The 26,944-nt window shown below is 44.0% G+C and overlaps 1 protein-coding gene across 4 annotated transcripts in view; it reads right to left on the reverse strand.

Annotated features, from left to right (window-relative positions):
* Positions 1-2,133: 2,133 nt before the first annotated feature.
* LOC127387691 (calcium-activated potassium channel subunit beta-2) overlaps positions 2,134-26,944 on the reverse strand; it is a 133,650-nt gene continuing 108,839 nt past the window's right edge. For 3 of the 4 annotated variants that reach the window (XM_051626389.1, XM_051626391.1, XM_051626392.1), the window contains exons 2-5: positions 16,891-17,001; positions 10,866-11,036; positions 8,331-8,526; positions 2,134-2,623 (exon numbers count right to left, since the gene is read on the reverse strand). In XM_051626389.1, the coding sequence (XP_051482349.1) occupies positions 2,339-2,623; positions 8,331-8,526; positions 10,866-11,036; positions 16,891-17,001 (763 nt within the window). In that variant the 3' untranslated portion in view covers positions 2,134-2,338. The remainder of the gene's footprint in view (positions 2,624-8,330; positions 8,527-10,865; positions 11,037-16,890; positions 17,002-26,944) is intronic. The other variant, XM_051626390.1, reaches the window with a different exon arrangement.

Raw genomic sequence — 26,944 nt, forward strand, 5'->3', positions numbered from 1 at the left:
TAAGGATGAAGATGCACCCTGAGAGCCACCTGGGCTGTCTATGAATGGGTCAAGATGCCTACTCAGCTGTGGGCACTCACCTAGACACCTTCCTGCTTGGCAAAACCTGCAGAATAAGGTTTTGTAACAACCGTGAGCACCTGGAGACCCTCATGTCATGGGCACCAGGTGTGGAATCCCCATGTCCTTGCATGGTGGCACCATGCCTGTGCAGCAGAGGGTTGAGATGCTGTGGCAGCTGGACTGGGGTCCCCATTGACTCTGTCACTGGGGTGTCACTTTCTGTTGGCAGGTGGGTTGTTGAATTAAGGTTGCTGTCAGTCCACCGAAGGCTTTGACTCCAGATCCACTGATGGTGATTTCTGCAAATCCCACAGATTAATCAAAGCAACATTTCTGCAAATAAACCTTTATGGGATCCCTGCAGCATCAGCCCTCCTCATTTCTTGGTAATAGAGCCTACAAAGAAAAGTCTGACAAAACAAGCCAGATCTGAAGGCAGAAGATATTGAAATCTGGAAGATTTAATTTAATGTTTTTATTACATATTTTTGGAATCCTGATTATACCCCTGCCCTCCAGGAATTTATTTAGCTAAGGAAAATTAAACTACTGATTACAAGATTGCAGGTTCATTTTCACTGCTGAGAACTCATTTTTTTTACAACTCACAATACACTTGCATGACTTGTAAAGTTTTGTAACATCTTGAAATTTTTAATGCTTCGTTGGGGAAAGGTACTTACATATAGATGAACCAGGCAGAATACTTGTTTTGTATTCTTTTTTGATGGGGGAAAATGTTGGTTTCTTGGTTTGAATAGGCCTGTAAATGGTTTTTTGAGCTGTTGGATAATGAGTTCACAAGGTGCTTGCAGGAGCTGCCTTGCTTTTGTCCTTCAGGCTGAGTGCAAAGTGAGAAACTGAGAGAGGTGTCTTTAAAACATAAGAAGGAATGCTTCCTACAGGGGAATAACGATAAATGATGCAGAAATTGTGACCACAGTGTGCATGAAATTATACTGGCAAGGTCCCTGTAGTAAACATTTCACAGATAGGACAATATCTTAGTCAGAATCTTGGCTTTTCCAATAAATCATTACACCTGGGCCTTTAAAATGATAATTCATGTCAGCCAGCACTGCATACTGAGTTAAGGTGAGGAGAGATTTCCAGATGTATTAGGATGATTATCTAACAATTCAGTTAATAGAGCCATGGAATTGGATGAGATTTTTGTCAATTTTGATGTCACAACAACAGTGACCTTTGACTGAAACAACATCATGAATATTGGATAAGATCCTGCAGTGCTGCTCCTCCATGTTATGATATTATCCAAGGATGAAGGTTATAAATACATGAGTTATACTGTTGACTTTCCAGTTGGTAAAAACAAAGGAAAAAACCCCACCATAATCAAGTTCCAACACACAACTAGATATAATATAGCTTTTTCTTTATATATATATATCTGTATATATATCAAGTAAAAAAATCTAAAATAGTTGGAAGTAAAAAATGAAAAAATAGCTGATTGTGTTTTTTTTCTTTACAGTGATATGGTAGCAAATACAAGACAAATGAGTCATAAACCTTTACATAAGGTGTTCTGGTCCCATCTCCATCAATAGGGCTCAGACTAGAATAGCAAATGGAACAAGGTGATTTTTTGTTTTTTTGGCTACAGCTTCTGCAAGTGACAAAGATGATTTTGATGAGATAGAAGGAAATTATAACACTAAATAAAACCCCAAAGTGTTTTCCAAAAGACCTTAAGTACCATAGGGTAAAATTTACTTCTGAACTGGGGGAGCAAGCACAGAGCATCATCAAGTCCTTCTGAGGCTGAAAATACTGTATGCTTATCCTGGCCTCAAAATATGTTCCTTTTGTGCCATCTTAACAAACCCTATCAATTCTATTTGTATTTTTTTGGACAGGGCCAGATGTGAGACCTCAGTGATGTGCAGGTGGTTGGCTGCCCTTTGTCCAGTGGTGAATTTCCCCCAGAATCCTTTACATTGGAAATACCAGTTGAGTCAACTTGGGAAATGGTCACACTGAGCCCTATTTTGGCCATTGAAAAGAAAGAAGTACTAGTCTCAGCATAAAATGAGATCATACAGACAGTCAACACAAAACAGTATTTTTTTCAGTTTTCTGCATAATAATAACATCATGTTTGCATATAGAACAGCTTTTGCATTATTGCTCTACTTATAAGTATATAGTAAGGAACTTATAACAGACTTGCACATTACAAACTTAAGGTTCTTTGGTGAAGAATGAGAAAACAGTATTTTTCATTGCAATTGAATCTCAGGAGTTTTTGTTTTTATCTGCTGATCCTTTGGATGCTCTCACAGATGAGGGAAAGGTATTGAGTCAGCTTCACCATCGCAATGATGATGACCCCGCCGATCATCATGCAGGTGGGCCAGAAGAGGGAGTGGAACAGCACGTTGGAGCTGTACAGTTTGGTTAATATCACGTTCTTCTGGACGCCTTCGGGGTCATAGAAGCAGGAGAAGCGTTGGTACTTTCTGAAGTTTTCCATCACAACGTTCACCATTGACATGGATTCCTCATAGTTCTTGCCACACTTGGGTATGTATGAGCACTGGGAAGAAATCAGAGGGAGAAAAATGCATCTCCAAACCAGATACAAAGTGTGTTTTCAGGTGGCAAGCAGGAAAATTGCAAGATGATTATGCTTTTCATAATAAGAGTGGAATACTATTAAGCTAATAATAAATTTATCACAGACAAAACTCAATATTTTGCACATCTACAGAATTTCCCATTGGAGCATCTCCAAGTGCTGTGCAAACATTAATGCTTTAATCTGCACAGTGGTCTCATGAGATAGGTGAATATATTATTATTGCTAATTTACACATGCAAAAATGGATCTGATGAAGTACCTCTTCATCTTAAGTGGCACGCATGCTCATGGTTAGATGGGAAATTGACTCTGTAAGTACAAATCTGGTAGTTCAGATCTCACTTGGATCAGATCAAAGTGGTTGTGGTGGGCACCCACGAAAGAGAAGGCTGATGAGAGACCTTTATACAAATTTTTCCTGGGGGATAATGACTTGATTTGGGACAAATAAATAGCCTAGGAGAAAAAGTAGTTTTCCTACTGACAGCCCAAAAGACTTTCATTCCCCTCTAGCTGAAGATCAGCTTGGCTACCAGGCTGGCTCTTTGTCTTGTTTTTGCTCTTGACCCCAGCATAAGTCCAAGAGTTCCTTCTCCCTGGAGCTGCTGCTTGTCTTGGTCGCAAAGACAGGAAGACTTGAGGGTGGGTCTATCTAATGCAGTTTCAACTTAACATTCCCAAAGAATACTAAAGGCAGTTTAATTTGAAATCTAGCTTACAAAGCCCATGCATTGAAGACAGTGTGGGAACAGTTTCCCTGGGCTGTGCTGGTCATTCCCTGCATAGAGCTAGTGTGGGGTGGTGGGAAGACACAGGACTGAGGTAGTGTCTGGTTTTTAACCCAGAGCAGAAACACCTGAATTTGCTGTTGCTGCTGCTGGTCTGGAAGATGGGAGCAGTCCAGGGCCCCTCACTCCTTCCACTCTTCTAGACTCTCATGCCCCTCCACACTGGAAGGTTTTCTACTCCTGCACAGGATTTTGATTAATTTCCCTGCTGCTTCAGAAGGGCTGGAAATCTGCTGCTTAACTCCTTGACTGTGCATAGGGGGACCCAGCAGATCATAATTCCTTGGCAGTTGTAGGATGATTACAGGTCCCACCATGCTCCCTGCCTGCTCTGTTGAACCTGCTTGTCCTGGGTGGGCACCTAAAGTAGTTCCAGATAATTTAATGAGAAAGAATGAGTTTTGTAAAGGAAAAAATACATTTTAATAATAAAAAAGTGACCTGTGGCTTTTAATTGGTATTGTTTTAACATCTATACTTTACAAATGTCCCCCTGATCTTTTTCATGACTATGCTGTGACTTTTTTGGAATGTACTTCAACAAATCTCTTGTCCTAATAATGCTTAAAGGATTAACCTCATAACAGGATTTGATTGATTCATTGGCAAGTTTATTAGCACAGAATATGGTCTGAAGCACTGCAGGAAGACTGGCTGGTGTTAGCAGACTGGAGCACTGAGGGCAGAGCGTGACAGTACTGCCATTATGAATATTTCATAGAGCTCTAGAAATTAAAGATGGAAAATATCAGAGCAGTAATATCTCATCTCTCTTTCTGCTGGTAGAGGTCTGCTCCCTCTAGGATATCTCTTGCTCTCTGCCCAGCTTTGTCTTAAATGTCCAAAGCCACAAGCTCTTTTCCAGTGCCTATAACTCTTTAATAGATCAAAATGTAATAATTAGGGGAAATGTCTTAGTGAAGCATCCCTCATTTTCTTTTACTAAATTATGTGCTATCACTGTGGCAACAGCAGTATTTCCAGCTCAGATAGGTTTTCTTGTTGTTTTTCTTCCAAGTTTGGTGCTATACATTTTTTTTTCTTGAAGACCCAGCTGTTACTGTCCTGAGCAAGGAGACTAAATGGGGACTTGGCCACTCTTGCTGAAGTCCAGCTCTGCCCCCTTGACAGAAACCACCAGGCCCTTAAAAGCCCAAATCATGACAGATTCCTGGCTTCCTTCTGTGTCTTGAATTCCTCAGTGAGATTCCAGGGAGAGCTCAGGGCTGGTTCTACTGTGCTGCACAGGTCACTGGTAGGTAGTTGTGTATAATGGGATGTTTTGAGTGTTTTCTTTGTTTAGATCTTAATTTAGTTTTCTTTGGTGCCTAGAAGGGAATTTTATATCTGCAATCGTTATGCTGTGAATGTAGACTACTGAATCTATGCTTTTCTGTGACATCTCTGCATTTTAAAACACTTGGAAATCTGCAAATCTGAAAGCAAACAATATCTGTCTCTTTGCCTCAAATGAGGGTACAGTGATACAATGTGAGAAAAGGTGGTTCTTGTGTTATTTACAGTCTGGTCACAGGAAGGACATCCTGAGCAGTTGCAGAAAGAACTTGTTGTTAATTTCCAGCTCAGTTTTTCTAATTTGAGGGATGGGATATGTAACCTGTATGAACTACCTCTGGACATGTCCAGTCCAATGGCCTATGCTGTGCAGTCCAGTCAAGTCAACAGTATCTCCAAGGACAGAGATCATCTCCAAGAAAGCTGGAGGCAGTTTCATTTAAGATAACAAAGTTACACCAACAACTTTATTTCCAGAGAAGCCCCCAGTGGAGGCTGGACTGTGAAATACATGGCTCTCATCAGATGTGTATGATGGGGTGTATGGCCCTGTCAAGCTGAGCTTAGAAGCTGGGACTAGAAACTTTGCTAAGATGTGCTGTGGTAATCTTTGTGAGAAGGTGGTCAGGATGTCAATGAATATCTCTTTGGAAAGTGCAACAGGTTTGAAGTGAGGGCTGAAGGAGGTGGTTTGTGTGTGCTTTGGCCTGATGTTGATTCCTGCAGACTGAATTCTCCAGCACGGAAGTGGATCTGTTGGGAACTGAAGCCAAACATCACTGGCTCCTCTGCACCAGGCAGACTCCTCCTGGATTATAAATACCTGAATGTTTGGTGGGTGACCATGAGATTCCCCATAATTTCTGAGTTTCAGGCAGTTATATCAGGCAGAGCAAATATTCTGGTGATTAAATCCTGCTTGTTATCTCACTCATGGAGCACAGGTATAAATCAGTGGTAGCTCCCATGACATGAAAAGAATCAAAATGATATAGTATGAGATTGAAATGGGGACTCTAGAACTACTTTAACTACCTCAGCCCTTCCTCAGGGTGACAGCCTGGCTCTGTGGTCTGGGTGTGAGGGAACACCAGCCGATATACCTCTCCAGAAGCTGCTACAGCCTGTGACAGCTGAGAAGGGAAAGTGCAGCTGTGAAAGCATTTAAGCAGCTATGGTTGTATTGACATTGGGGCTGGGCTTGTCTCAAAGGCTAGACATAAAGCGTGCACAGTGAGAACAATGAAAAGCCATGAAAACCTTGTGTGCTTTCCTGAGAAAGAATCAAGCAGCTCGGCTGGTATCCATTGACTTCCTACTGATTCCCACTGGAGACTGGCAGCAGTGTGCTATAGATCTCAGTATAAACTCAGCCTACTCCTCACCTTATGGGCTGACAGCTAGGTTAGACAGCAAATCTCTTAGATTAATCATAATTTAAAACCTAAGTGCATTTTGCTCTGTCCATGCTAGCTGCTGGGGAGAGGAGTGGAATGGGCTCTGGATGCTGCTGGGTGTGTGTGGTAGAGTTCAGCAGGCAGAGGGGCTGGTGGGGGGATGCTGACCTTTTGAAGGTCACTGGTGTTCCTCAGCAAGTCGGGGATGGGGTTTTGTTTATTTGGTGAGGAGATAAATAGGAAATGCAGGGCTGGGTAGGTGGGTGGAGAAAGGGAGCTGGCACATGGCTGGAGCATCACAAACCAGCCATGCTCAGGGCTGCTTGTCCTGCTGCACAGGCCACCCCTCTGGCTGGGGGAGAGGGAGCATCCATCTGTAGAGCTAGGATGGGTTGTGCTGATCTGAGCTTGGAGTCTCTGCTGGCCCCCACCAGGAATGAGATGCCAGGTATTTCATAGGCCTTGCAAACTTCCATTAAAAACTGCATTTGGATTCGGGTCACATAGCCTGCAGCATGTCAGAAAAACCTAGGAATCCTCCTGAGAGCAGAGCTTAACCTGTAAAACAACCTTGGGCAGGAGAAGTATTAACTGTGCCTACATCAAATTAAGAGGAGATGGTACCTGGGAGAATTTCAAAGTCCACTTCAGCAAGCAAAAATCATCAATAACAGAATGTGGAGATTTGTGATGAATTTCTTGACTTTTTTGAATCCAGTGGAGTGCAGAGACTGATCTGATTTCTTTGACCCAAACTATGGTGTGAGCATCACTGGATTTTGCTCCTGTCTCAGCAGAAAGTGGAGTCTGTCCTGCCACAGGCTTCACAAATGGCGAGTACCTCCTCTCTGCCCTGCTGAGCTGGAGGGGAAGACGGGGCACTCTTCTCCACACTCCAGATCCAGAGGACTTTGTCTCTCAGCTAATTATCCAGCAGAATAACCAGGCCGGTGCTACCACTCTGTGCTTTGACTGATTTTAATATCGCTTCATCTTAATATGCAGAAGTAATTTGGTCTGCTGAACTGCTGCTGTAAATAGCAACACAATAGGTTACCTTGTCAGCAGCTTGAACTGGGGCTCTGCTGTTATGGGCTGCACTTTCTCAAGTGCCCGTAGTTTGGGGTTCAGTGACCTTGGAGAACTAGGTAGTCAATGCAAATCTGGCACTTGCAAGTCTCAGGAATTAGCTGCGTGCTGGCTCACTGCAGCTTGGAGTCTGAGATACCCAGGTGCTGTAGATACAAAGAAGGGAAGGTGGGGAGACTATTTCTTAGTCTGATCCTGCCTTGTCCTGTGGAGGAGGGTGTGTGGTGCACAGCTCTGCCTGTGCCTGCTGTGCGCCCGCTGCCTTCATCAGAGCCTCCAGGCAGGAGCTGTCTCCATCCCACCTGGATGGAGTTATGCTGGATTTTGTGCTTGCTGAAGCAGAGAGAGGAGTTCTTCAGATTTGTTAAAAATAATTTTTTGGTTCAATATTGGCAATCAGGGAAGTTCTGCAAGAAAGGCCAATTCCTTGGCTTATACTTGCCCACAGTCCAGGCCTTTTATTTCCATGCAGCTGCGTTTAACTTGACAGTTCCTGTTCCTCAAGCTTTCAGCATCTTTGCACCATCTGCAGCATATGTGCCATGCCTTGACCCCAGGGACATATCTGACCTGAATGGAGATACTCAGGGTGCACAGTTTGTCACCAGAGATTGAGACAGAGACGTGTCTGCTGTTGGACAGGAATGTCCTCCCTCTCCATCACGCTGCCTTGCCCCACAGTGATAAGGCTATTTCCAATATTACCTTGAAGGTAAGCATGCCCCATGCACATCCCTGGGGTGTTTGCAGTTGTGCAGAGCCACACCTGGATGGAAGTGATTTGTCCACAGCTCCATGAGAATACCACTGTGACAAGTGCTCAGTGCCAGCCTGTGCCTGCAAAGCATGGCTTGCATGGGCAAAGGATGAAGGAGGCTCCAGCCTCCACCCTGCATGGAATGAAGGTGGAAAGCTGCCCCCTTCAGAGATGTAAGTTCATTTTGTGCACTGATTTCTGCATTCTCTGCTCTGTATTTACCAGAGAAGCAGGAGCTGGAGGACTTATATTGCTTTAAAGTGAGGAATGGGTATAATGAGGTGAGCATCCCTCCAGAAACCCATTCAAGAAAACATTTTGTTCTGTGCTCCTACCTCAGAATTAACTTTCATTGTTTCCTCAGTGTGGTAGAGCAGAAGCTTCTGGCCAGAAGAGGTGAGATTAACATACACCTGGAGGCAGGGATACTGAGAGATTTTCCAGCAGTCTGGGCCGCAGCTAAATGAGCAGTTGAAGGTTTCTGTGATGGATGCATTGAGAAGTGAGCACTGAGCCTCTTCTGTCCAGACACTAAGTAGGAAAAAAAGATGTTTAGAACATGGCGAGAATGGGCAAGAAGCACTAAATGCAGCTCAGGCTTTCTATCAGGGTATATCAGGGAGCATCTTGTAGGAGGCAGGACATGTTGCAGGGCTTTGGGCTAAGGCTGGACATTCTCAAGTCGCTCATCACAGTGTAGTATTCTGTGGTACCTAAAGTTTGTATTTTGGAAACAAAACCACCCAACACTTATGTCTGTGTATAAACATAAAAAGGGAACTGGAACAGGACAAGCTGGACTAAGACTTGATGGTTAAACATGAAGTCCAGTTCAGCTTGAAGTGGTGACTGGGAGGATGGCTTTACACTACCAGGATATGTATATTCATGTGCCTGAAGACACAGTAACAGGCAAGTGCTGCCACATGTGGCTCCACCTGTGGAAAGGCTTTTCCTGTGGCAGCTTGCTCAGCTTTCTGTAAGTGAAGCCAGGGGCTGTAATTGTTCTGGTGGATTTCAGCTTATAGCCAATTCACCAGAGGCTAAAACTGAAATGATGGAGACTTGGTGTGCACTAGCAATGTTCCCTTGGGTTCCTTGTCTGTATTTAAAAATCTACAGCTCTCTTTTCCTTAGGGATGAGAGCAGTGGGACTGGTACAGTGAGGGCTCTGTGTGAGCCCCCCCTTCTTGGGGGAACAGTTTCACCCCAGGGTTCCCTTTAGCCCCTGGGCCCCTCAGTTCACACCCAGGGCAGCTGTCCTGCCCCTCACCCTGACTGGGGGTCTGCCCCTCTTTGCCAAACCTACAAAAAGCTTTACACAGTGAGTGTTATCAAAGATTTCTGACTAACTCTCTTGGTATTTTACTTCAGCGGTAATTCTGCTTGTGTATTCTGTTTCACATTTATATTAAATTATGCTACGATTTCTGGGGGGAATCAAGTGAAAGGAATTTCTTTCCCCTCCCAGGCAGTATTTTGTTGTCTGTAATGAAGAATAACCCCTAAGGAGATCTGGCTGTGTGAAGAGAAGTGATAGCAGAGACTCCGGGGTTTTCATCTTCTCCTCACTTTCACCTTTCTGACTGCTGTTTTATTCATGCATGGGTGTAATAAAGTAACACCTACCTACAAGAGACTTGTGAAGATGGAATATTTAATACTTTGTAGGTACTTAGATATCTTCTGGCAATTTTTCACATAGCTTGTAGTATAAATCATCTCTTTCCACATGAGCAATTTTGACCTTAGCAGCCTCTGCAACTGGCCCTGAAAGGTCTGGGAGAGCAATTTGGAAAAGCAAATGCTGTTGGGTGCATAACAGGTCTTGATCTCTGTTTTCAAAATCTAAACTTTGCCTGGATCTAAAAAGGGGCAAATACCTTTATCACATAAATAAGATGCTGCAAATCAGTACAGTTTATCCTCAGGCATCACTACTTTTTCCTTACTGTTGCAGGGTCAAGAATGAACATTTTCTGCAGGTGCACCAATATAATTGAGGATTTTCACACCAGTTAACTGTAGGTAGAAGCCTGTGGTGGATAAGCCAAAACGTGTCAGATATTGGCTGCTGCCTTGAGGTGATTTTGGACATGATAAACTAATGTTTGGATGCCCAACTACACATTTTTTCATTATGCTAACTCCACTGATCAGGGCAGAAAAAACATTGTTGACAGTCTTATTACAGCCTGGGCTGGATTTTAAATAGGGCTGGTGCTTGAAAACTGATTTCAAGTGCTTCTAATGAATCATGGGCCAAACTTCCTTCTCCATGGCAGAGAAGACCTCAGAAAAATTAAGTACAGAGCAGTAATGATGAAAGATGGTCTTTCACTTGGAGAAAATTACTGTATTTCAGGAGGATTTCACTTGTTAAAAAGAAAGTAATACCCTACAGGAAAAACTATGTGCTACAGAGCAGCTAGATTCCTTTCTCAAATTAATTCCCCATTCTTCATTTGAAACTCTGTTGTTTCTTGAGGCTGCTAAATATTTTTTGCTGTTTTCTCCTGAGTTTGACTGGGATTTCTAGAAGTAGCCCCAGAGACACTTGCAGAGTTCAGAGGACTGCCAGCCAGCTGCTATGGATATTATACTGGTTTTAACCTGTGGCAAGTCTAAAGCCTATGGATCAAGATTTTGTCCAAGAGGGATCTAATTCTTCCCTCCCTTAGGCTGGTATTACTCAACTCATTTTAAATGTTGTTGTGTCTATTTTACACTGGCGTAGGGAAGTGGAGAATCAGGCCTATGTTGACCAAAGGAGAAATAATAAAACTTTAACAAAAAGAGTCAAAAGAATAAGCCATGAGAAGTCAGCTGGAGCAGAGTGTGTGAGACAAGGGTAACCATCATGAAATTACCTTTGCATGTACGGCCGCAGCAGGGTGATTCCCAGGAGGAAGTACATCATGATAGAGCACACCATCATGGCCAGCCCGAGGAGTATGGCCCGGTCTTCTCCAGCTTTTAGGGCTGTGACTGTTTTCTTTTTCTCCAGTAGATCGTGATCCCTGATTTTTTGGTAAATATTTCTGAGGTTGAAAATAATACATTTTTATGTGAAGTTCATACTTAATCAATGAACCCTCTACAGGGTGGGTAGTTCCACCTCCATACCCATCTAGTGGGAGGGAAAGGCTTAAGGGTCCTCAGATGTCCTTTTTCATCGGATTCACTCTGACCTGGTAGAAACTTATTAATCTCCAAAATAAATTACAAAAATTTCTGAAAAGGTAAAAATGTCTTATAGCAAATATAAAGATTAGACACTTGTGCCAGCTCAGTAAATCCTACTTTGGTACAGTTTCATTGGCTCAGCTGAATGACACCACAGGTGAATTTGACCTGTCAGTGCCATCTTAGGCCCCTAGAAGATGTTTAGGTATATGAGGTGTCTTTTCTTCAGTTGCACATGGTAACAGGTCTCAAGTTACCATATGTAGGAAATAGCTTGAAGAAAGTTGTCACTAATGTTATCTGAAAGGACCACATTCTTCTGTCACTCCCTACAGGATGGTCGCTTGGGAAATTTCCCACCCTAAGTGTGACTCAAAGCTCATGAAACACTGTAGGGATTTTGCAATTGATTTTTGTGGGCTTTTTGTTTGGGAACTTACTTACTTTCTTCACAAAACAGCTTCCTGGAAGCCCACTTACTCATTACAGTGAAAACCCTTGCAGAAAATTATCCACCAAAGCTATTTGTTCTGAGATTAAAATAAAAAAGAAGATACAACAAACCATTCCGCCTTCAGCAGAGAGTCCTTTGCATTTTTTAACCATAAGTCCTTCTTTCATCTCTGAGCCTTTGATGATTCAATGGGTCATGAGGACACAACAGCGAAGCAGGAAATATTTGAGTACATTTCAAACACACTCAAACTTTGTGGGTTTAAAATGTACTTACAGACCTGAGGCTGGTCAAAAACTCCTGTGTTTTCTGTTACAGTTCTTTTGAATTATCCAGGCAGCACCCGAAGCATGTGAACAGCACACCTCTGAGCCCTGGCACCACCATAACATGGACATAGTAGTACACGTGGAAGAAGTTCCTCTTCTACTGTCTGCAAAATGGCAGGTGAGTAACATCAACATCACTTTGGGCTCTAGCAAACCCGCCACTCATTTAAGCTGAAACTGCCAAGTTTCACTCAACCTTGGAAAAAAGCACAATGTGTCAGACCAACCACATAATGTATATTCACCAATGGGACAAAGAAATTGAGGTAAGACAGATGTAAAATCATACGTAAACACAGTAGAAACTATAAAATAGGCTTAACCATAATCGCCCTGAATCTGCAATTGAATTTAGATGAGTCATAGCCAGGAAAATCACATATGGTGCAGGGTTTTATAGCAAACATTTTGCTTAGATGGTACTAAAGTCAGTAGTCTCCCTTACTTAAGACCCCTTGATGTTTCTTCATCCAGCTGTAACTTGTATCTTTAGGTGTCCATGGTTTCTCTTCAAAACTATCCATTAAAACTTGTCAACATTTTCCTAGTTGGAAATGTAATGGTAATTCAGCCTGTCAATTTTTTCTCTAGTGTTGGGGAGAATAAATATACTGTGAACTGACAGATGTGAATGCCTTCAAAGAAGTAATGTAGAGTAATAACCTAATACTACTTTTCTATTATTATTTATCAAACTGTATTTAACTCTGAGAGATGCTGTTAGGATTTGCATTGCTACCAAATGGAAGCAGGCAGGAAGGCAGAGATTGTCATGCAGTTCCAGCACATTAACTGATCACACAGCATAACTTATGTCAGCGCTTGGACATAAAACAGAGACTGTGCAATTGCTCACTAATGTCACCAGAGCCGCTAGGCCATAAAAAGGATGCAAATGGACAATCTGAAAACAAATAGCTAATTGAGACTGGTTGCAAATACTTCCCGTGTGGCCTTGAGCCAAGAAACGTTGAATGAGAGGTAGAAAAGGATGGAAGGCAGGGCATGCTGTGGGAACGACCTGTGGGGCAGGTGGCTGGCAGCGGGGCGGGTGCACAGGGCCTGCCTGCCTGGCGCCTCGCCCGCCAGGTAGATACAGGTAAAGCTCTGCCTCGTGCTCGGAGCAGCCGTTCTGTTGCTCTTTTGCAAATATTTGTTATTCCAAGCCCTGAACAACAGGGCCTGGTGCACCTCACAGCCTTTTTTCTCCCGAGTGGGTGCAGGGAGCACAGGCTGAGGCGGTGGCGGGGGAGCCTGTGCCAGTGCCTGAGGCAGCCCCGGGGACACCCTGAGCAACCACCCACTCCTCCTGCTCATCCAGGAGGTGCCAATTTGCTCTCTGTGATACTGGGACTATCTGCTGTTACCAGACTTCACTTTTTTGTCCCCAAGAACCATGGTTCTGGGGGACGTGATGCCTTGTGCAGAATATTTTGCCAGTAACAGAGCAGCCTCGGCATCCTCTCAGCTGGAGCTCGGCGGTGAGGCCCGCGTGTGTCTGTGTCCTGCTCCGTGGAACGGGTTTTGTGTATGAGTGCACTTTTGGCACAGCCTGGAGACCTCTTTCTGCTCGGTAAGCTGGAAGAACGCTGCACTTATCCGGCTGGTTTTGGATCCCAGGGCCTCACCAGCCACAACTAGCTGACTGCTGCAGTGTGCTTAAGTACAGATCACTGCATCCCCGACACTACTCATCTAGGTGACTCCAGCTAATACTTGTGATCACCTGTGAAAACTCCCCAAACAGAACACCCGGGGGGGGGCTGTTTCTTTTTAAAGAAGTGCCAGCTGCCAGAACGTGAGGTCTTTGCCCTGTTTACAGACATTTCATAGAAAGCAACCCCCCCAAGGACAAATGGTCTTTGGTCTCCTCATCATTTCCAGGCTGAAGATCTCCCCTGTTAAATCTCCATGTTCCTTTGCCAGATTGCTCAGAGGATATGGGCTGACCACTCTATTCAGGCTCAGCTGCCAGAGAGGAAATCTCAACTGTGATCGTGACTGCTGGGCACAGAGGAGAGGTTTCACTCTCCATATCTCTGCACACCAGCAGTGAGAGGATCCCTCTGCAATGTAGTCAGCAGCTCCCTACATGATCTCCAGAGGAAAGCTTAAGGAGGACCTGTGGGATGAAATTAGGCAGCCCAGGTTACGTTAGTCAGCCTGAACACCAGTCAGTCAAGGAGAATTACAGTGCTGGTTTAAGACTACTGGCCTTAATAAGAAATTCTGTATCTTCTGTGGAATTACTCAAATTTGCTGCAGCCAAGAACTTTCTTTGCCATCATGAGGACATGGCAGTTTAGCGCTCGGTTCTGTGAAGGATGAGGCATTCCACGTGCACCCTGCATGCTCTTTGCTCTGCTGGTGCAGGACTGCTCTGCAGCTCCAGGGATATGATGAATTTATTGGCACATATTGGCAACAGTCTGGTAAGTCAAGGGCTTGTAACTGGGCATGTCATGTAGAGCAAAAGAGGCTCAAATAATGCTGCTTCTCACCCAGTACAACAGTGCTTCTTTGCTCAGAAATGGGTAGATCTAGGAGCACTGCAAAGGGGGTCTACTTTCCTCCCTGAAGATCTAGAATAAACTGGAACTTGCAATTACTTTATTTTTTAATATACACGATATACCTACTCAAGTTCCTTCCCTTACAAATGGACCATGGTGGGGCCCAGAGAAAGATACTGTCTCCTCTGGCACTGGGTGGTCATGGGGCTTGTCAGATGGGGATGCCTGCCTCTCTGTGTTATTCAGTGACTTTGAATTCTCATTCAGTTTTCTTATATCACGGTTATTATGCAGATGTCACTCAAATTACCTCATGTTGAAGTGTTTATTGATATCAGAAATTATTGAAAGCAAGGGTCAAAAAACTTCCTGTGTCATACCTGCGGGATTACCAATGCTCAGGGACTTTTCTGCACAGAAGCCTTTACTTTTTTCTTTACAGGGTATGTTTAGCTGCATTAATTTTTGTTACTAGAGCAATGGCAACAGGAAATCTCTCTGGAACTCTCACAAAAGTCTCAGTGATGGTTGTAGAAGAATTCACATAAATACAAACAGATTTCATTCACTCAAGTCCCTCTTCCCCACCAAGCTGGACTGAACTGAGCCAAACCAAACCAATGCTTTGGTTTTTCCAAGCTTAAAATATTGTGGAAAACATAATTGACAGCTGAGAAATAATGAAGGCTTGACAAGGTTTCTGAAAACTAAAAAGTGGCAGTTGGAGAACAGCAATGAAAAAAAGTTTTGGGCTCAGTCCTGCAAAAGCAGATGCTCGAGAGTCACCTTCCACCCAGGAGGAAGGGATTAATTCACAGCCAGTGACCTATTGCTACACAGGGTGTTATTACCATGCGACTCCTCAAAAGTCAGCAGTGGTGGCATGTGTTGGGTGAAAAGTTTGCTGCCCCGGTTGCTAGTTCTCCTGTCTGCAGCTTAAGGAACAAAAATTGCTGGGAAAGAGGTCATTCAAGGGAAGACATTTATTTAAAATGCATTGCCTGTTTGATATAGTGATGCTGCTGGTGACCCTGTATGTGTAAAAATCACTGCCAGATGCCGGTGGGTCAGTTTCTCCCACCAGCAACACTTACTCTGTGTTCACACCTCTCTTTTGCAGTCCTGAGGCTGCGGTCAGCACCCTCCTATTTCCATTTTCTCTTCCTCCTTTTCCCTCCTGCAGTTTATTAATCACTCACAGGGTATGAAGAAATCCTTCTGTACGGCTCTACAGGACCACCTGGGAAATAAACTCACCCAAAGGCTTGAAAAGGTACCTGAAATCACCATGGCTGGTGTGTATGCACAGATACTGCTCCCTAGCTCCCTGTTTCTGCAGCAGATGGGGATGAGCTCAGCCCAGGCTGTAAACTGACCAGGCACCCATGAGCACTTTAGCTTAGTGTGCAACCCAAGATAGTAAGTCCCACTGAAAGGCATGGTGTGAGATGAAGGCCATGCTAATCAGGAGCTTATGGCTTCCAGCCAGTCCAGTGTGTGGGGAGATATCTCCTACAAGTGTCTACTCTTGGACCATCCTGCCCATGACAGTGCGTTAAGGCAGAAGAACATTAGCCTGGGGAAAATTCAGTTAAAGAAGAGACTTGCAGAAGTATATGAGGCAGTTAGATAACCAGCTCCAACCAAAAGTCCATGAAAACCTGCTGCCAAGCTGGCCCTTTGTGGCTTCAAAATATCTGCTTGGGATCGAATTTTCAAAAGAGCGGAACACCTGTGCAGCCTTTGCAGAAGAGTTCAGCAAACGGACCAATTCTCCAAAGAGACTCAGCATCCTGAGGGCATCTTTGCTGCCTGAACCCATAAGCAGATGCCAGCAGCAATGTCTCATTAGAATAACTGAAGAGCATGTTTTGCTAATTGGCACCATAGATACATTGACCTCTGCTTCTGTTTCGCCGGAGTATGATTATTTTTTATGTGTGAATACATTTAATAGTGGCTGCAAGGGGAACTGAAGGAGAGGAGGCTAAGGAGGGAAGAGGGAAAGAAAACAAAATAAAGGAAAATGTGTCTGGTGGTGACAAGACAGGCTGTCCAGCAAATCTCACTATAAAGGAGAGAGATTTTGAAAGGATGAGTCTGAGCATTACTGACAATTCCTCTTTGATCAGTGATATTTGACTTTTTTCATTCCCAACTGAGTGCTGCCTTTGTCTGTGGACTTAAAACCTCCCCGTCCTATTCCTTCTCTTCTGTGTAATTCCTTGCACTCCTGGGAGATCCAGTAGCTAATTTATTCCTCTGCCTCCTTCAGCCTGTTTTCTCCAGGAACACCACTAGTGGATTGGTGGATTCCATCTACTTCTCCAGGGCCACTACTGAAGAGAAGCTACAGGCCAGACTCCTAAAGATTCAAAACACATAAGACACCATCAGCATAGCTACTGGTTACCTTTTCTCATCCTGCTTGTAAGATGTAGAGTTCCGGCCACTGGTCCAAATAAACATTTTAAAGTGTTGCCCAGTGTCGTCGTTGCTCTCTGCAGTGGGACGATGGAAGGACCTGAGGGAAGAGGGATAATTTTTATCACTGCCAATCCAATGAGGCAGACCACATTATATCCAGCTTGATAAATCTCCTGTGGCCGTTCCCAGTGTGCTCTGAAGATGGACCGCTTGTTAAACCAAAGAGAGATGTAAAATAATGGGCATGACAGATCAGAATGTGGGAATGAAGAATAAATCTCAGCAGCCCCACTGGTAAAATGTGATCCTGGCTAATCAGGCTTAGCTATGCTCCACACTGCAAAGGATTTGCACCATGGACAAGAAATCATCGGTATTTTAAGAAAAGCTAACAGCTATATCTGATGTTCTTCTGGAAATATTTTGGGAGTAGATAGTGTCTATTATTTAGGGACACACATTCATTACAAATTATTGGTTGTATGGCAGCTCTCAGTGCAATGAGGTCCCCAAGAAAGGTGCCTGAATGAGGCACAAGTATGAGGTGTTTATGCAGCATTTTGTGGAAATGTATCTGATGTGATAAAGATGTCTTTTCCCACAGAGAAATTACTGTCCCAAAGCCATTTGACCAAACCAGTTGGATTCCAGCCCAGGGGCTTCTTTGTTTCACAGCAGAGTATGAGACCTGCTGTGAGATCTGCTGCCTGCTCTCAGGGTCTTCTGAAGAGTAGAAAAGTCTGAGGGGCTTCATTTTGTGGACTGAATTTGAACCCTGTGCTTCAATTAGACCTCATAGAATCAGAAATAGAGTTTTAGGGATCTCAAGAAGTTTGCTGCTCTCTTGTCTTGATTTAAGGCACATTCACAATTTCTATGTTACTTGTAGCATATTTTGGTTACCCTACATCAACTGAATGTGAACAACCATCTTTCCAGATATTAACTTCATTGCCAGGCTGAAAGCACAGGCTGTTTCAGCCCTGCTAGTGAGGCTACAGCTCCTCTCATAGCTCCTCCTAATCTGTTTCTGGCTTTAATAAGGCTTAATTAAAGTCTCAGTCTCTGAGAATTGGGCCCTTGTTGGTAAGGGCTGTATTTCACGTTATTTTGTGGCACTTGGTGCTTTTACTGTATTTGGAAAAAGGCTTAAGAAAAAAAAAATATTCCAGATACCAAATACTTTAATGCCAAAGATGTTAATAGACTGGGGGCTGTTCTTTATCTCACTAAAAAAGAAACCTGGCTGTTGATGCTGTCAGCAGAGAAGACACATTAATTCCTCAGTGCTCCTCACATGATAAAATCTGTATTTCACTATCTACATAATCATGCAAAGGGATAATTTCAATATTTGCATAGTGGTGAAGCTGGGAGAATACTTAAATCCTGTAGAGATGGCTGCAGGGGAATTCTGACATGGACAAGAGGCAAAACCCATCTGTAGGCAGACAGACCTAAGGGTGCCAAGGGACTGGACTCTCCGTCTGGAGTCAGCCCAGAGCCCCACCGCGGGGTCCATGGCGCAGACCCAGGCCATGCTCACAGACTGGCCAAACTGGTGACCCCATCACACCTCCCTGCTGGGATCCTGCTGCACCCTGTTACTGTGATGCTCAGAGATGCTGGCTTGGGACTGGGGCTTGCTGGCAGTGACCTTGCCTGAAATGACAAGTAGTAATATCTGACAAAGCATTTGTGCTGCATTCATGCACAGCAAAGTGGACAAGAAGGTGGCCCAAAAGAAGGGAAGCAGAAGGAGGGGAATCTCTCCAGTCCTTTCCCTGACTCTGTGGTCATCACTGCAGCTGTGAGAGCTAAAAAAGTTTTTTTTCTTTCCTTGCAACCAGTGTAGTTAAGTGCTGGGGATTAAGCAATAAAAGAGGCACTTTCTCCCCGAAATAACTGTAGTTCAGAAGGTGAAATAGCATATACGAGGATCTAATCAATACAGCCACCAACCAAGAAGTGTTTTTAGAGTGATCATGGCCAGAAATTTGTGTCACAGGGCCTTGGTGTCTAATCCTCACTCTGGTGTGTAAGATTGTACCTACACTACCCCAGGCAGTGCAGCAGAGACTGCCCAAGCCTGTACTGACTGAGCCAGTGTTTCTGCACTGAGCAACGTGGGAGGGCTCAGAGCAGGTAGCCAAGGACCTGGAGCCCACACTGGATATTGGTCTGAGACCTGACCCAGGCTGAGACCCTTAATGCTGGAAAATAAAGTTATATATGTATTTGCCACTGCATCCTTTAGGATGTCACAGGTGAATTGCAGGGCAGGAAAGCCTGGCTGGCTGTGCTGCCACAGCCTCCATGGTCCCAGAGCCCAGTATGAGATGGTGGTGAATGTTATTAGAGAGTTTGTCCTTAATTAAGCAAAGCTTGGGCACACATTAGAGGTAATCAGCAGCTTCTGCTGCCTGTCTAAGTCAACGGGAACACAGGTTCATAACTCCAGAGCAACTTGCAGGAGCATCACCAGTGTGAGAGCTGGGTGAGAGGTATTTGTTCCATTGAGGGGGTGCCAGAGGAAGAAAACGGGTGTTTTCCTTCTCTGTAAAGTCAGAGTGATTTCAGATACCGTTGTAGCGCCAGTGCCCTGGAGCAGTCCATATGTGATAGCAGTAATGCTGCCTGTTTCATTATTGGGCAATCCAAGCCAGCCATCTCTATTTAACACACAATTAGATGCCTAATTTTGTGTAAAATTGTTACACTGATGACATCACAGCAGAGGTCAGATATAAGTGACTAAATTCCCTGTTTCCTTTAGGTGGGACTTGGTTGTTAGATAAGAGCCTTTTGCAGAACAGTAACAACATGAACTCCCAAGACCCTCCTTTGAAGGCCCTTGGACGACTTCTAACTTTCAACAGTTACAACCTACATGACCATGTCCTGCTCCACCAGGTCAGTTACCAGACTTCCATGCTTTTCTCCTCGCCTGAGTTAATCCCAAGGCAGGACTGTGAATGCTGTTCCTTCCCTGTCCCTTCTCTCTTTTCTGAGAAAAAAAGCAACGCTACCATTTTTCTGCCCATTGCCTCTCTGAGTCAGCTGCTGGCAATGTGGTTATTCTTTTCGTGCAACAAGTAATCAGCCTGTGAAAGTCATTACTGCAGGATGTCAGCCTGGCATTTAGAGTAAAAGTGGATTGTGCTATTGCTTGAACAGATGGAGCACCTAGAGTCACGACAACACCTGTTTAAAAAAACAACAAAACAGTTTAGAAAAGATGCTTCAAGCTGCTTTTTGACTACCAGGAGTCTGAAGGGATATTGCTATAGGGCAGGTTACCAGCAAACTGCTGTACTTGGTGTGACATTTACTGTGTGCTCTCAGAGTTGGGATACTGGGCTGGACCATGGGCTTTCTGCTTGGTTTTGCCTCAACATTGCTGTCTCCTTAATTATGTACCTAGTGTGGCATCAACACAGCCATCTCTCAGCAGGGTTGCCACAGAGACAGGCAAGGAGGCCATGCTTTGGTTTTTACAAAACACACCTTGTTCTTGGCCTTTGGGTCTATTCTGCATGAATGCACAATGTTTAAGAGAGAAACACTGAGTAAAAGGTGTACCAACTCATATGAATACATGTACAGCTGTGCCCAGGACACTTCACAGCTCTAAAGGCCCATGATGCTGATCCATTGGGTCAGACTGTGGGCTGACCGACTCCTCCCACCTTCCCCCCTTCTCATCCTTCTCTTGAACATTATCTTCTGGTGTATTTTCTGGACGTCATTAGGAAATCTGACAAGCTTTCCACTCTTTCCGCCATTGCAAGATGGGGACTTGAGATAGTTCTGGTAAGATGAGAAAGACATTGAGGTGCTGGAGTGTGTCCAAAGAAGGGCAACAAAGTTGGTGAAGAGCGAGTCTTATGAGGAGTGGCTGAGGGAACTGGGGCTATTTAGTCTGAAGAAAAGGAGGCTGAGGGGAGACCTCATTGCCCTCTACAACTACCTGAAAGGATTTCTTCTCACAAGTAACTGGTGATAGAGCAAGAGGAATGGCCTCAAGCTGTACCAGGGAAGGGTTAGACTAGACATTAGGAAGAACTTTTTCACTGAAAGGGTTGTCAGACATTGTAACATGCTGCCCAGGGAGGTAGTTGAGTCACCATCCCTGGATGGTGCTTGGGAACATGTCTTAGTGCTGGACGTGGTAGCGTAGGGTTAATGGTTGGGCCTGATGTTCTCAAAGGTCTTTTCTAACCTAAGTGCTTCTATGATTCTATGATCCTGAGGAATGTCAACAAGTCCACCCAACAGCAAGTGCCTGGGAGAGGCCTGCAGTGTGAAGAAAACATGCTGGGGTAGCATTTGCTCCAAATTGGTCCAAAAAAGATGTATTCTGAAGGTAAATCTCAAAATCCTCAGCTGGTACTTTGGTAACTATATTATGTGGTCTGTTGTCCTCACTTTCACCCTGGGCTGGCTGCATTCCTTGTTCAGGCTTTGCTTTATGTTACGATTTACATGAAAGGTTCCTTACCTCTAGGTCACCACATCTGTGAACAGCCAAAGAGGGATATTTTTTGGACCATGTTTTTAGATGGAAAGCTGGGTTTTATATATATGTTTGTAATTGCCTCTGTCTGTGTTTATGTTAGTCATAGGGTTTTGGAAACCTTGGAGAACCATTTACAGCACCAAACTAATCAAGCTTTGCTTCCCTTATGACATTTCATTTCCTGGGCAGTGTGTACACTATACAAAGAGAAGCACTTGCATTAATTTTGCCTCATAAAAGACACCCTGAGTCATCAAAAGCCAACAAAAGCTACACATTCACCTAAAGATATAATCATTGACCTCTCAAGCTTTGTCTGAATACACTCACATCCCTTACTGTCCATGATGCCAAGAGCTCTGGATGCTTCATCCCGATGTTTCCCAGCCAGAGGATTCATTTGAACACTGAGACAGTTCCCTGTGAGTCCTGAAGTTTTTCTTGCTAGTCCTGGGATATCTGAGCGAGACCTGCTGTGGCCATGGCCATGATGTGACATGAAAGCCTGTTTTCTCTGCAGGTCTCCATCAAACACAGTATCTGCTTGCCCTTATCCCACTTGCATGTGGCCGTCATGGAAGAAGAGCAAGCGTGGATGAAGAAAACCAGCACTAAGATAACTCATGAAAGAAATGTCTCTGCATTAGTAGAAGACAGTTACCAGTTACGGAACACTTAGCACTTTGGCAGCAGCAACACTAAGTTGTGAAGCAACAAAAGCAATATCAAATGTTGTATTTCTGCCTCGTGACCACACTGTGCTGTACAGCAAGCTAATGGGCACAGTGCAGGACAAAGTGACATAAATAGCTGTTCTTGTTGAAGCATCTTAGGAGCTCTGGCTGTACTGACTAATCCAACCTGCAGATGACCTTGATTTTGGGGTTCCTCATTATGGCAAGGGAAAAATGGGTTTTGGGAAGCTGGTGTTAAAATACTGACAAGAGTTTAGAAAGACTGATGGCTGAGGATGCCTCATTAATGAATTTACCTCTGGCCCTTCTCCTAAATCTCCTCAGAGTGCAAAGCTGAACTCTCCATCTTGTTTTGGAGTTGAAGGAGAGACCCTGGATCCAGGGTGGTCTTGCTGGGCTCCCACAGTACAGGCATGTCTAGGATACTCCACGTCCAAAGGATGAGGAGGACAGGGCTGCCAATAACAACTGAAGCCATCACATGGAGATGCAACTGAGCTGTGTCCAAAGTGGCATTTGATTTTGTTTTCAAAGGTAAAAATTTATTTAACTTTGAATCATGCTTAGAGGTTTTTAATTTCCTCTCCCCGTTATATACAGGAGTAAGAGAGATACTCAGGCTGAGGTATCAATGCATGACAACATGCAATATGTTCACACTTCAAAATTAAGTATTCCAAAGTAACCTCTATATCTTCCAGGTTTACCAGTCATGATGTTGTTTTCCTGCAGTGCTGACTGTTTCGTAAAAACTTTCAAGCCTTGCATTTAATGCTGCCTGTCATCCCTAGGCTTTCTCTTTCCTAAAGGGTACCTCCCTAGGAAGAGTCTAAGTAGCCCACATAGCTTGGCAACCACCTTCCACCCAGCAAAGAGGGAGGGCAGCGAAGACACACAGATTCCTGTGCCATAGAGCAAAGGCAGAGCCTTACTTTGGGGAAGTGCCAAGTCCCATCCATGGAGACATTCCCTCCAGCTTTGTGCAGCTGTGCCTCAGCTTTACACCTCTTCAGAGAAGACCTGATCTGAGAAGTACACAGCTTTTAAATATCCCTAAAGAGAGTGTTTTGTTTCAGGAAGCAGTGCTGAAACCCCAGTGGTGTGTTTTGGTGGTGGGAGCGTAGGGAGGGGAAGAGAGATGTGCTGCTGGGGACAGGGAGGGCACCAGCAGCCCTTAGGGAAGCCACTGAGAAGAAGCAGATCACACGAGCAATGTGGCTGGGGAGAGAGGTGAGAGCAGAGAATGATAAACAGGCGTAGAGCAGCACCCAGAGGAAAAGCACAAACAGCTGGGGCAGATATGGCAGGAGTGGTTTTTCTCCCACCTAATTCCTTGGGCAGGTCAATCATCTTTTATCTCCTTTGAGTCAGTCCCTGTGCCATGGAGAGCACCAACTGGATAAAAGCAGAGGCAGAAGCCAGCTAAAACTACTGCCCAGCGGGGAAGTGAATGCTCTGGCACTATTTATTTTTGAGTCTGCATTTGGATTAGCTGCAAAGAGCTGTGTGGATAAGCAAGCAGGCAATTACAGCTGGGACATGCTGCTCGTGAATGGAAATGGCTCCAATCTGCTTAGGACATATTGAAATTCTAATTCCGTTAGATTCCTTTAGTTACAGTGCTCATCACAGACACTAAAAGAGATGGGATTAAAAAAATAAATACAACTCATGTTGCCTTTGGTCTGCCTTCACTGCTCCTCTTTCCTCCCTCCCCTCCACAATTTTAGCTGTTGCTTGACTTTATTTTCTGTAGTAATGTACAGCAGTCTGAGTTTAGTTGGCTTGTTAATTTTCATGAGTATCTAGCAGACTGCAGCTGGCTGAGCATGGGCACTGCTAATGAGTGGGCAGTCAGTGAGAGCACCAGACACCTGCTGAGAATTCACATGTCCCATCTTACTAAAGACCATTACCCAGAGATGTCTAGTAATGCTGCAGCAGTGCAGGTGTGACATTGAGGTGCAGAGCAAGGAGGTGATTTGCACAAGCTCTTCTTCACTGCAAGCATTATCAAAACCTGGAACAGGCTTCCCAGGGAGGTGGTTGAATGCCCAGGTGGTGTTTAAATGATGTGTAGATGTGGTTCTTAAGGACATGGTTTAGCACTAGACTCAGCAGAGTTAGATTAATGGTTGGACCCCATGATCTTAAAGGTCTTTTCCAATCAAAATGATTCTACAATTCACTAGCTTCATCCCTGCTTCAGAGCAGCACCCAAGTCCACCAGCCCACCCTGCTCCCCGTTAAGCAGTTTGGTATGAAGTTTGTTGAGTTTCCCTGGCTGTCAATGGATGATGTTTTATTAGATCTGCTGGCATATGCAAGGGACAGTTAGTTGAGATTTAAATGTCTGAGATTGCCAGATGGGAGGAATGAGAGGAGCATGAGCTCGGGTGTTCAGCTGCCTGGCAGTAGTGCTTCCTTCATGACTGGTCTCTTGAACATGCTGGAGGACCTCTGAATGCAGAGGGATGTCTACAGGTAGGTTGTGAATAGTACTCACCACATCAGCTCAGAAACCTGGTTATGACAGATACTGGGTAGAAGTTATGTTTCCCTTGAAACTGAGAAAAGGGCTCAATGGGGAAAGACAGATAACACACCTCCATACTACTGCTACTGTGAAATGTGAACCTCTGTGGTGAAAGCAAATATCCAGCTTGGATCTCATGAGCATCTTTTCTCTTTGTCTTATTCAATAAAGGTAAATTTTGCAGCACAAACACACTGCAGTGGCTCCTCATCCTTTCAGGACACAGATTTCACATTCTGTAGCCCTCTTACTTGACTATGATCAACTGTTGTGTCAAATTCACAGAACAGAATCTTGTGGACAACTGCTACAGAAAAGCACCTGAAATGGTTCGTTTTGTTTTGCTTGTTTTGTTTTTTCTTCCTGTATACATTTTGCTTAACTTTCCCAGAATTATCTATTTTAAGTGTTCTTAGTTTTTAAAATGCAATTCTGTAGAGACATCCACCAGTTGGGTCTTGGGTCCAAGTTGTGTGCAATGTGGCTACATCTCTGGATTGCTGAACTCATGCTTGTCCTCTCAGGAGCTCCCTGTTTGCTTTGCCCGTTGGTAGGGATCTCCAAGTCACATATTAGGGACAGAATGTGAAATCTTAATTCCTACAGGAAGGTGCAAGCCCCAGAGAACAATTTCCAGTGTAAGAAGAAGGAAGTTTTTCTAATGGATTCATTCGTAGTTAGGACACAGATCAAATCCAGCCTGATGAGCAAGACTGAGAGCAAGTTAGAAATTAAGTGGGTTACATTAAGGCAGAGTATTAGAAAGACAGGAAACACAACATAAAAGATAATAGTGATGTGCACACAAAAGAGAGTAGGGACGAATGGATATTGCAGAAAGGTAGTAATGAAATCTGCAGAAGTGCTGTGAAGTAGATGGGAAATCTGGTGGAGTCAATGAGTCAAACAAGTACTGAGATGAGGCTGATGAGGCAGGTTTTGTACAGCGCTGCACCAGCCTATTAGGTTAAAAATCTGTGTGAACATGAAATCACCTGCTTTGTTGATGAGTTCAGAGATAGACTGGACTGTACAGATGAAGATTTTGCCTCCTTAGAAAAGCAATAGCTTGGGAGCTCATGAATCTCTTTATATATGTGTTCTTGTAATATACTTTTGAGCATAAAAACAATTTTTCTTGAGGATCAGGAAAAAACATAATGAGGAAGAACAAAAGTGAAGTCTCTCTAAGAGAGAACAAGTGCACACACACCCTCTGTGCAGTTTTGAACCAATGAAGAGAACAGCATCACTGCAGTCATCTGAGGCCAGCAGAACACTCCAAGCAGTGAAGGGGCCATGTCCATGATACAAATACCCAATGTGTTTTTGTCTCATTACTGGTCCAGAAAGAAAAACAATGGTAGGAGCAGGCACAGATGCTTCCATTCCTCATACAGCAATAATCTATATTAATTACAGGAAGTGTCCAGCTTCTAACAATGTCGCTGCAGTGCTATTACTGTTGAAGAGTATTGAGTTTCCAAGGAGGTGAATGTCTTTTTCTCTCCCTAATGATTACTTGGCTTAGCACTTGGGCTAAGCTTTTATTTAACCAAGATAAATGGATATTTCCAAAACCAGCAAGTTAACACTATGCATCACATTATTACTCTCTTCTCACATTTCTTGCCTTGTGTGCTATTTTACTTGGCTGCTAAACACAAATAACAATAAGAATGGGAAGGAGGAGCTGTTCAGGATCCAATATGGATTAAAGATCAAAAAAAGAAATAAATCTGGGTTTGACCCATTACTTTGTCCTATTCTGTGCTGGCATTTCCCTCAATCAACATAACATAACAACAGTATTTTGTCTTATAATTTCACTTTCCTGAAAGATGAGTGCCCGAAAGATTTTTGCAGGCACCACCAGCCTATCTGACTAATATCTTGTTGCTGTCAGTTTGGAATCCCTGTTTATCATTAAGCTTATGTGCCAGTCTTGTAGGTTAACATTCAGAAGAGCAGACGGGAATTAGTGGCAAAACTCTGTCAGTTTTAACAGGACTTCCATGCTTTATTTCCCTCAGGGCACAGACAACATTTTCCTTTTCAACAGTGTTGGGCAGAACTGCCTTAATTAACTGGTGGCAGCAAAACTGTGCACTGGAAACATGCTGAAATGGTCAGGATGCAGGAGTAGATTTTAGGCTGCCGGGCCATTTGTGGGAAGTTATTTTTAGTAGCTCCTGGAAGATACCCATCTTGGTACAGAAGTTCAAGTGCAAACCAGCCAGCAAGAATTGCCTTTCTAAGCAGGTCAGTGAGGTCGGGCACTGAACAGCTT

Source organism: Apus apus, chromosome 8 (genome assembly GCF_020740795.1).
Source record: "Apus apus isolate bApuApu2 chromosome 8, bApuApu2.pri.cur, whole genome shotgun sequence".
NCBI lineage: Eukaryota > Metazoa > Chordata > Aves > Apodiformes > Apodidae > Apus > Apus apus.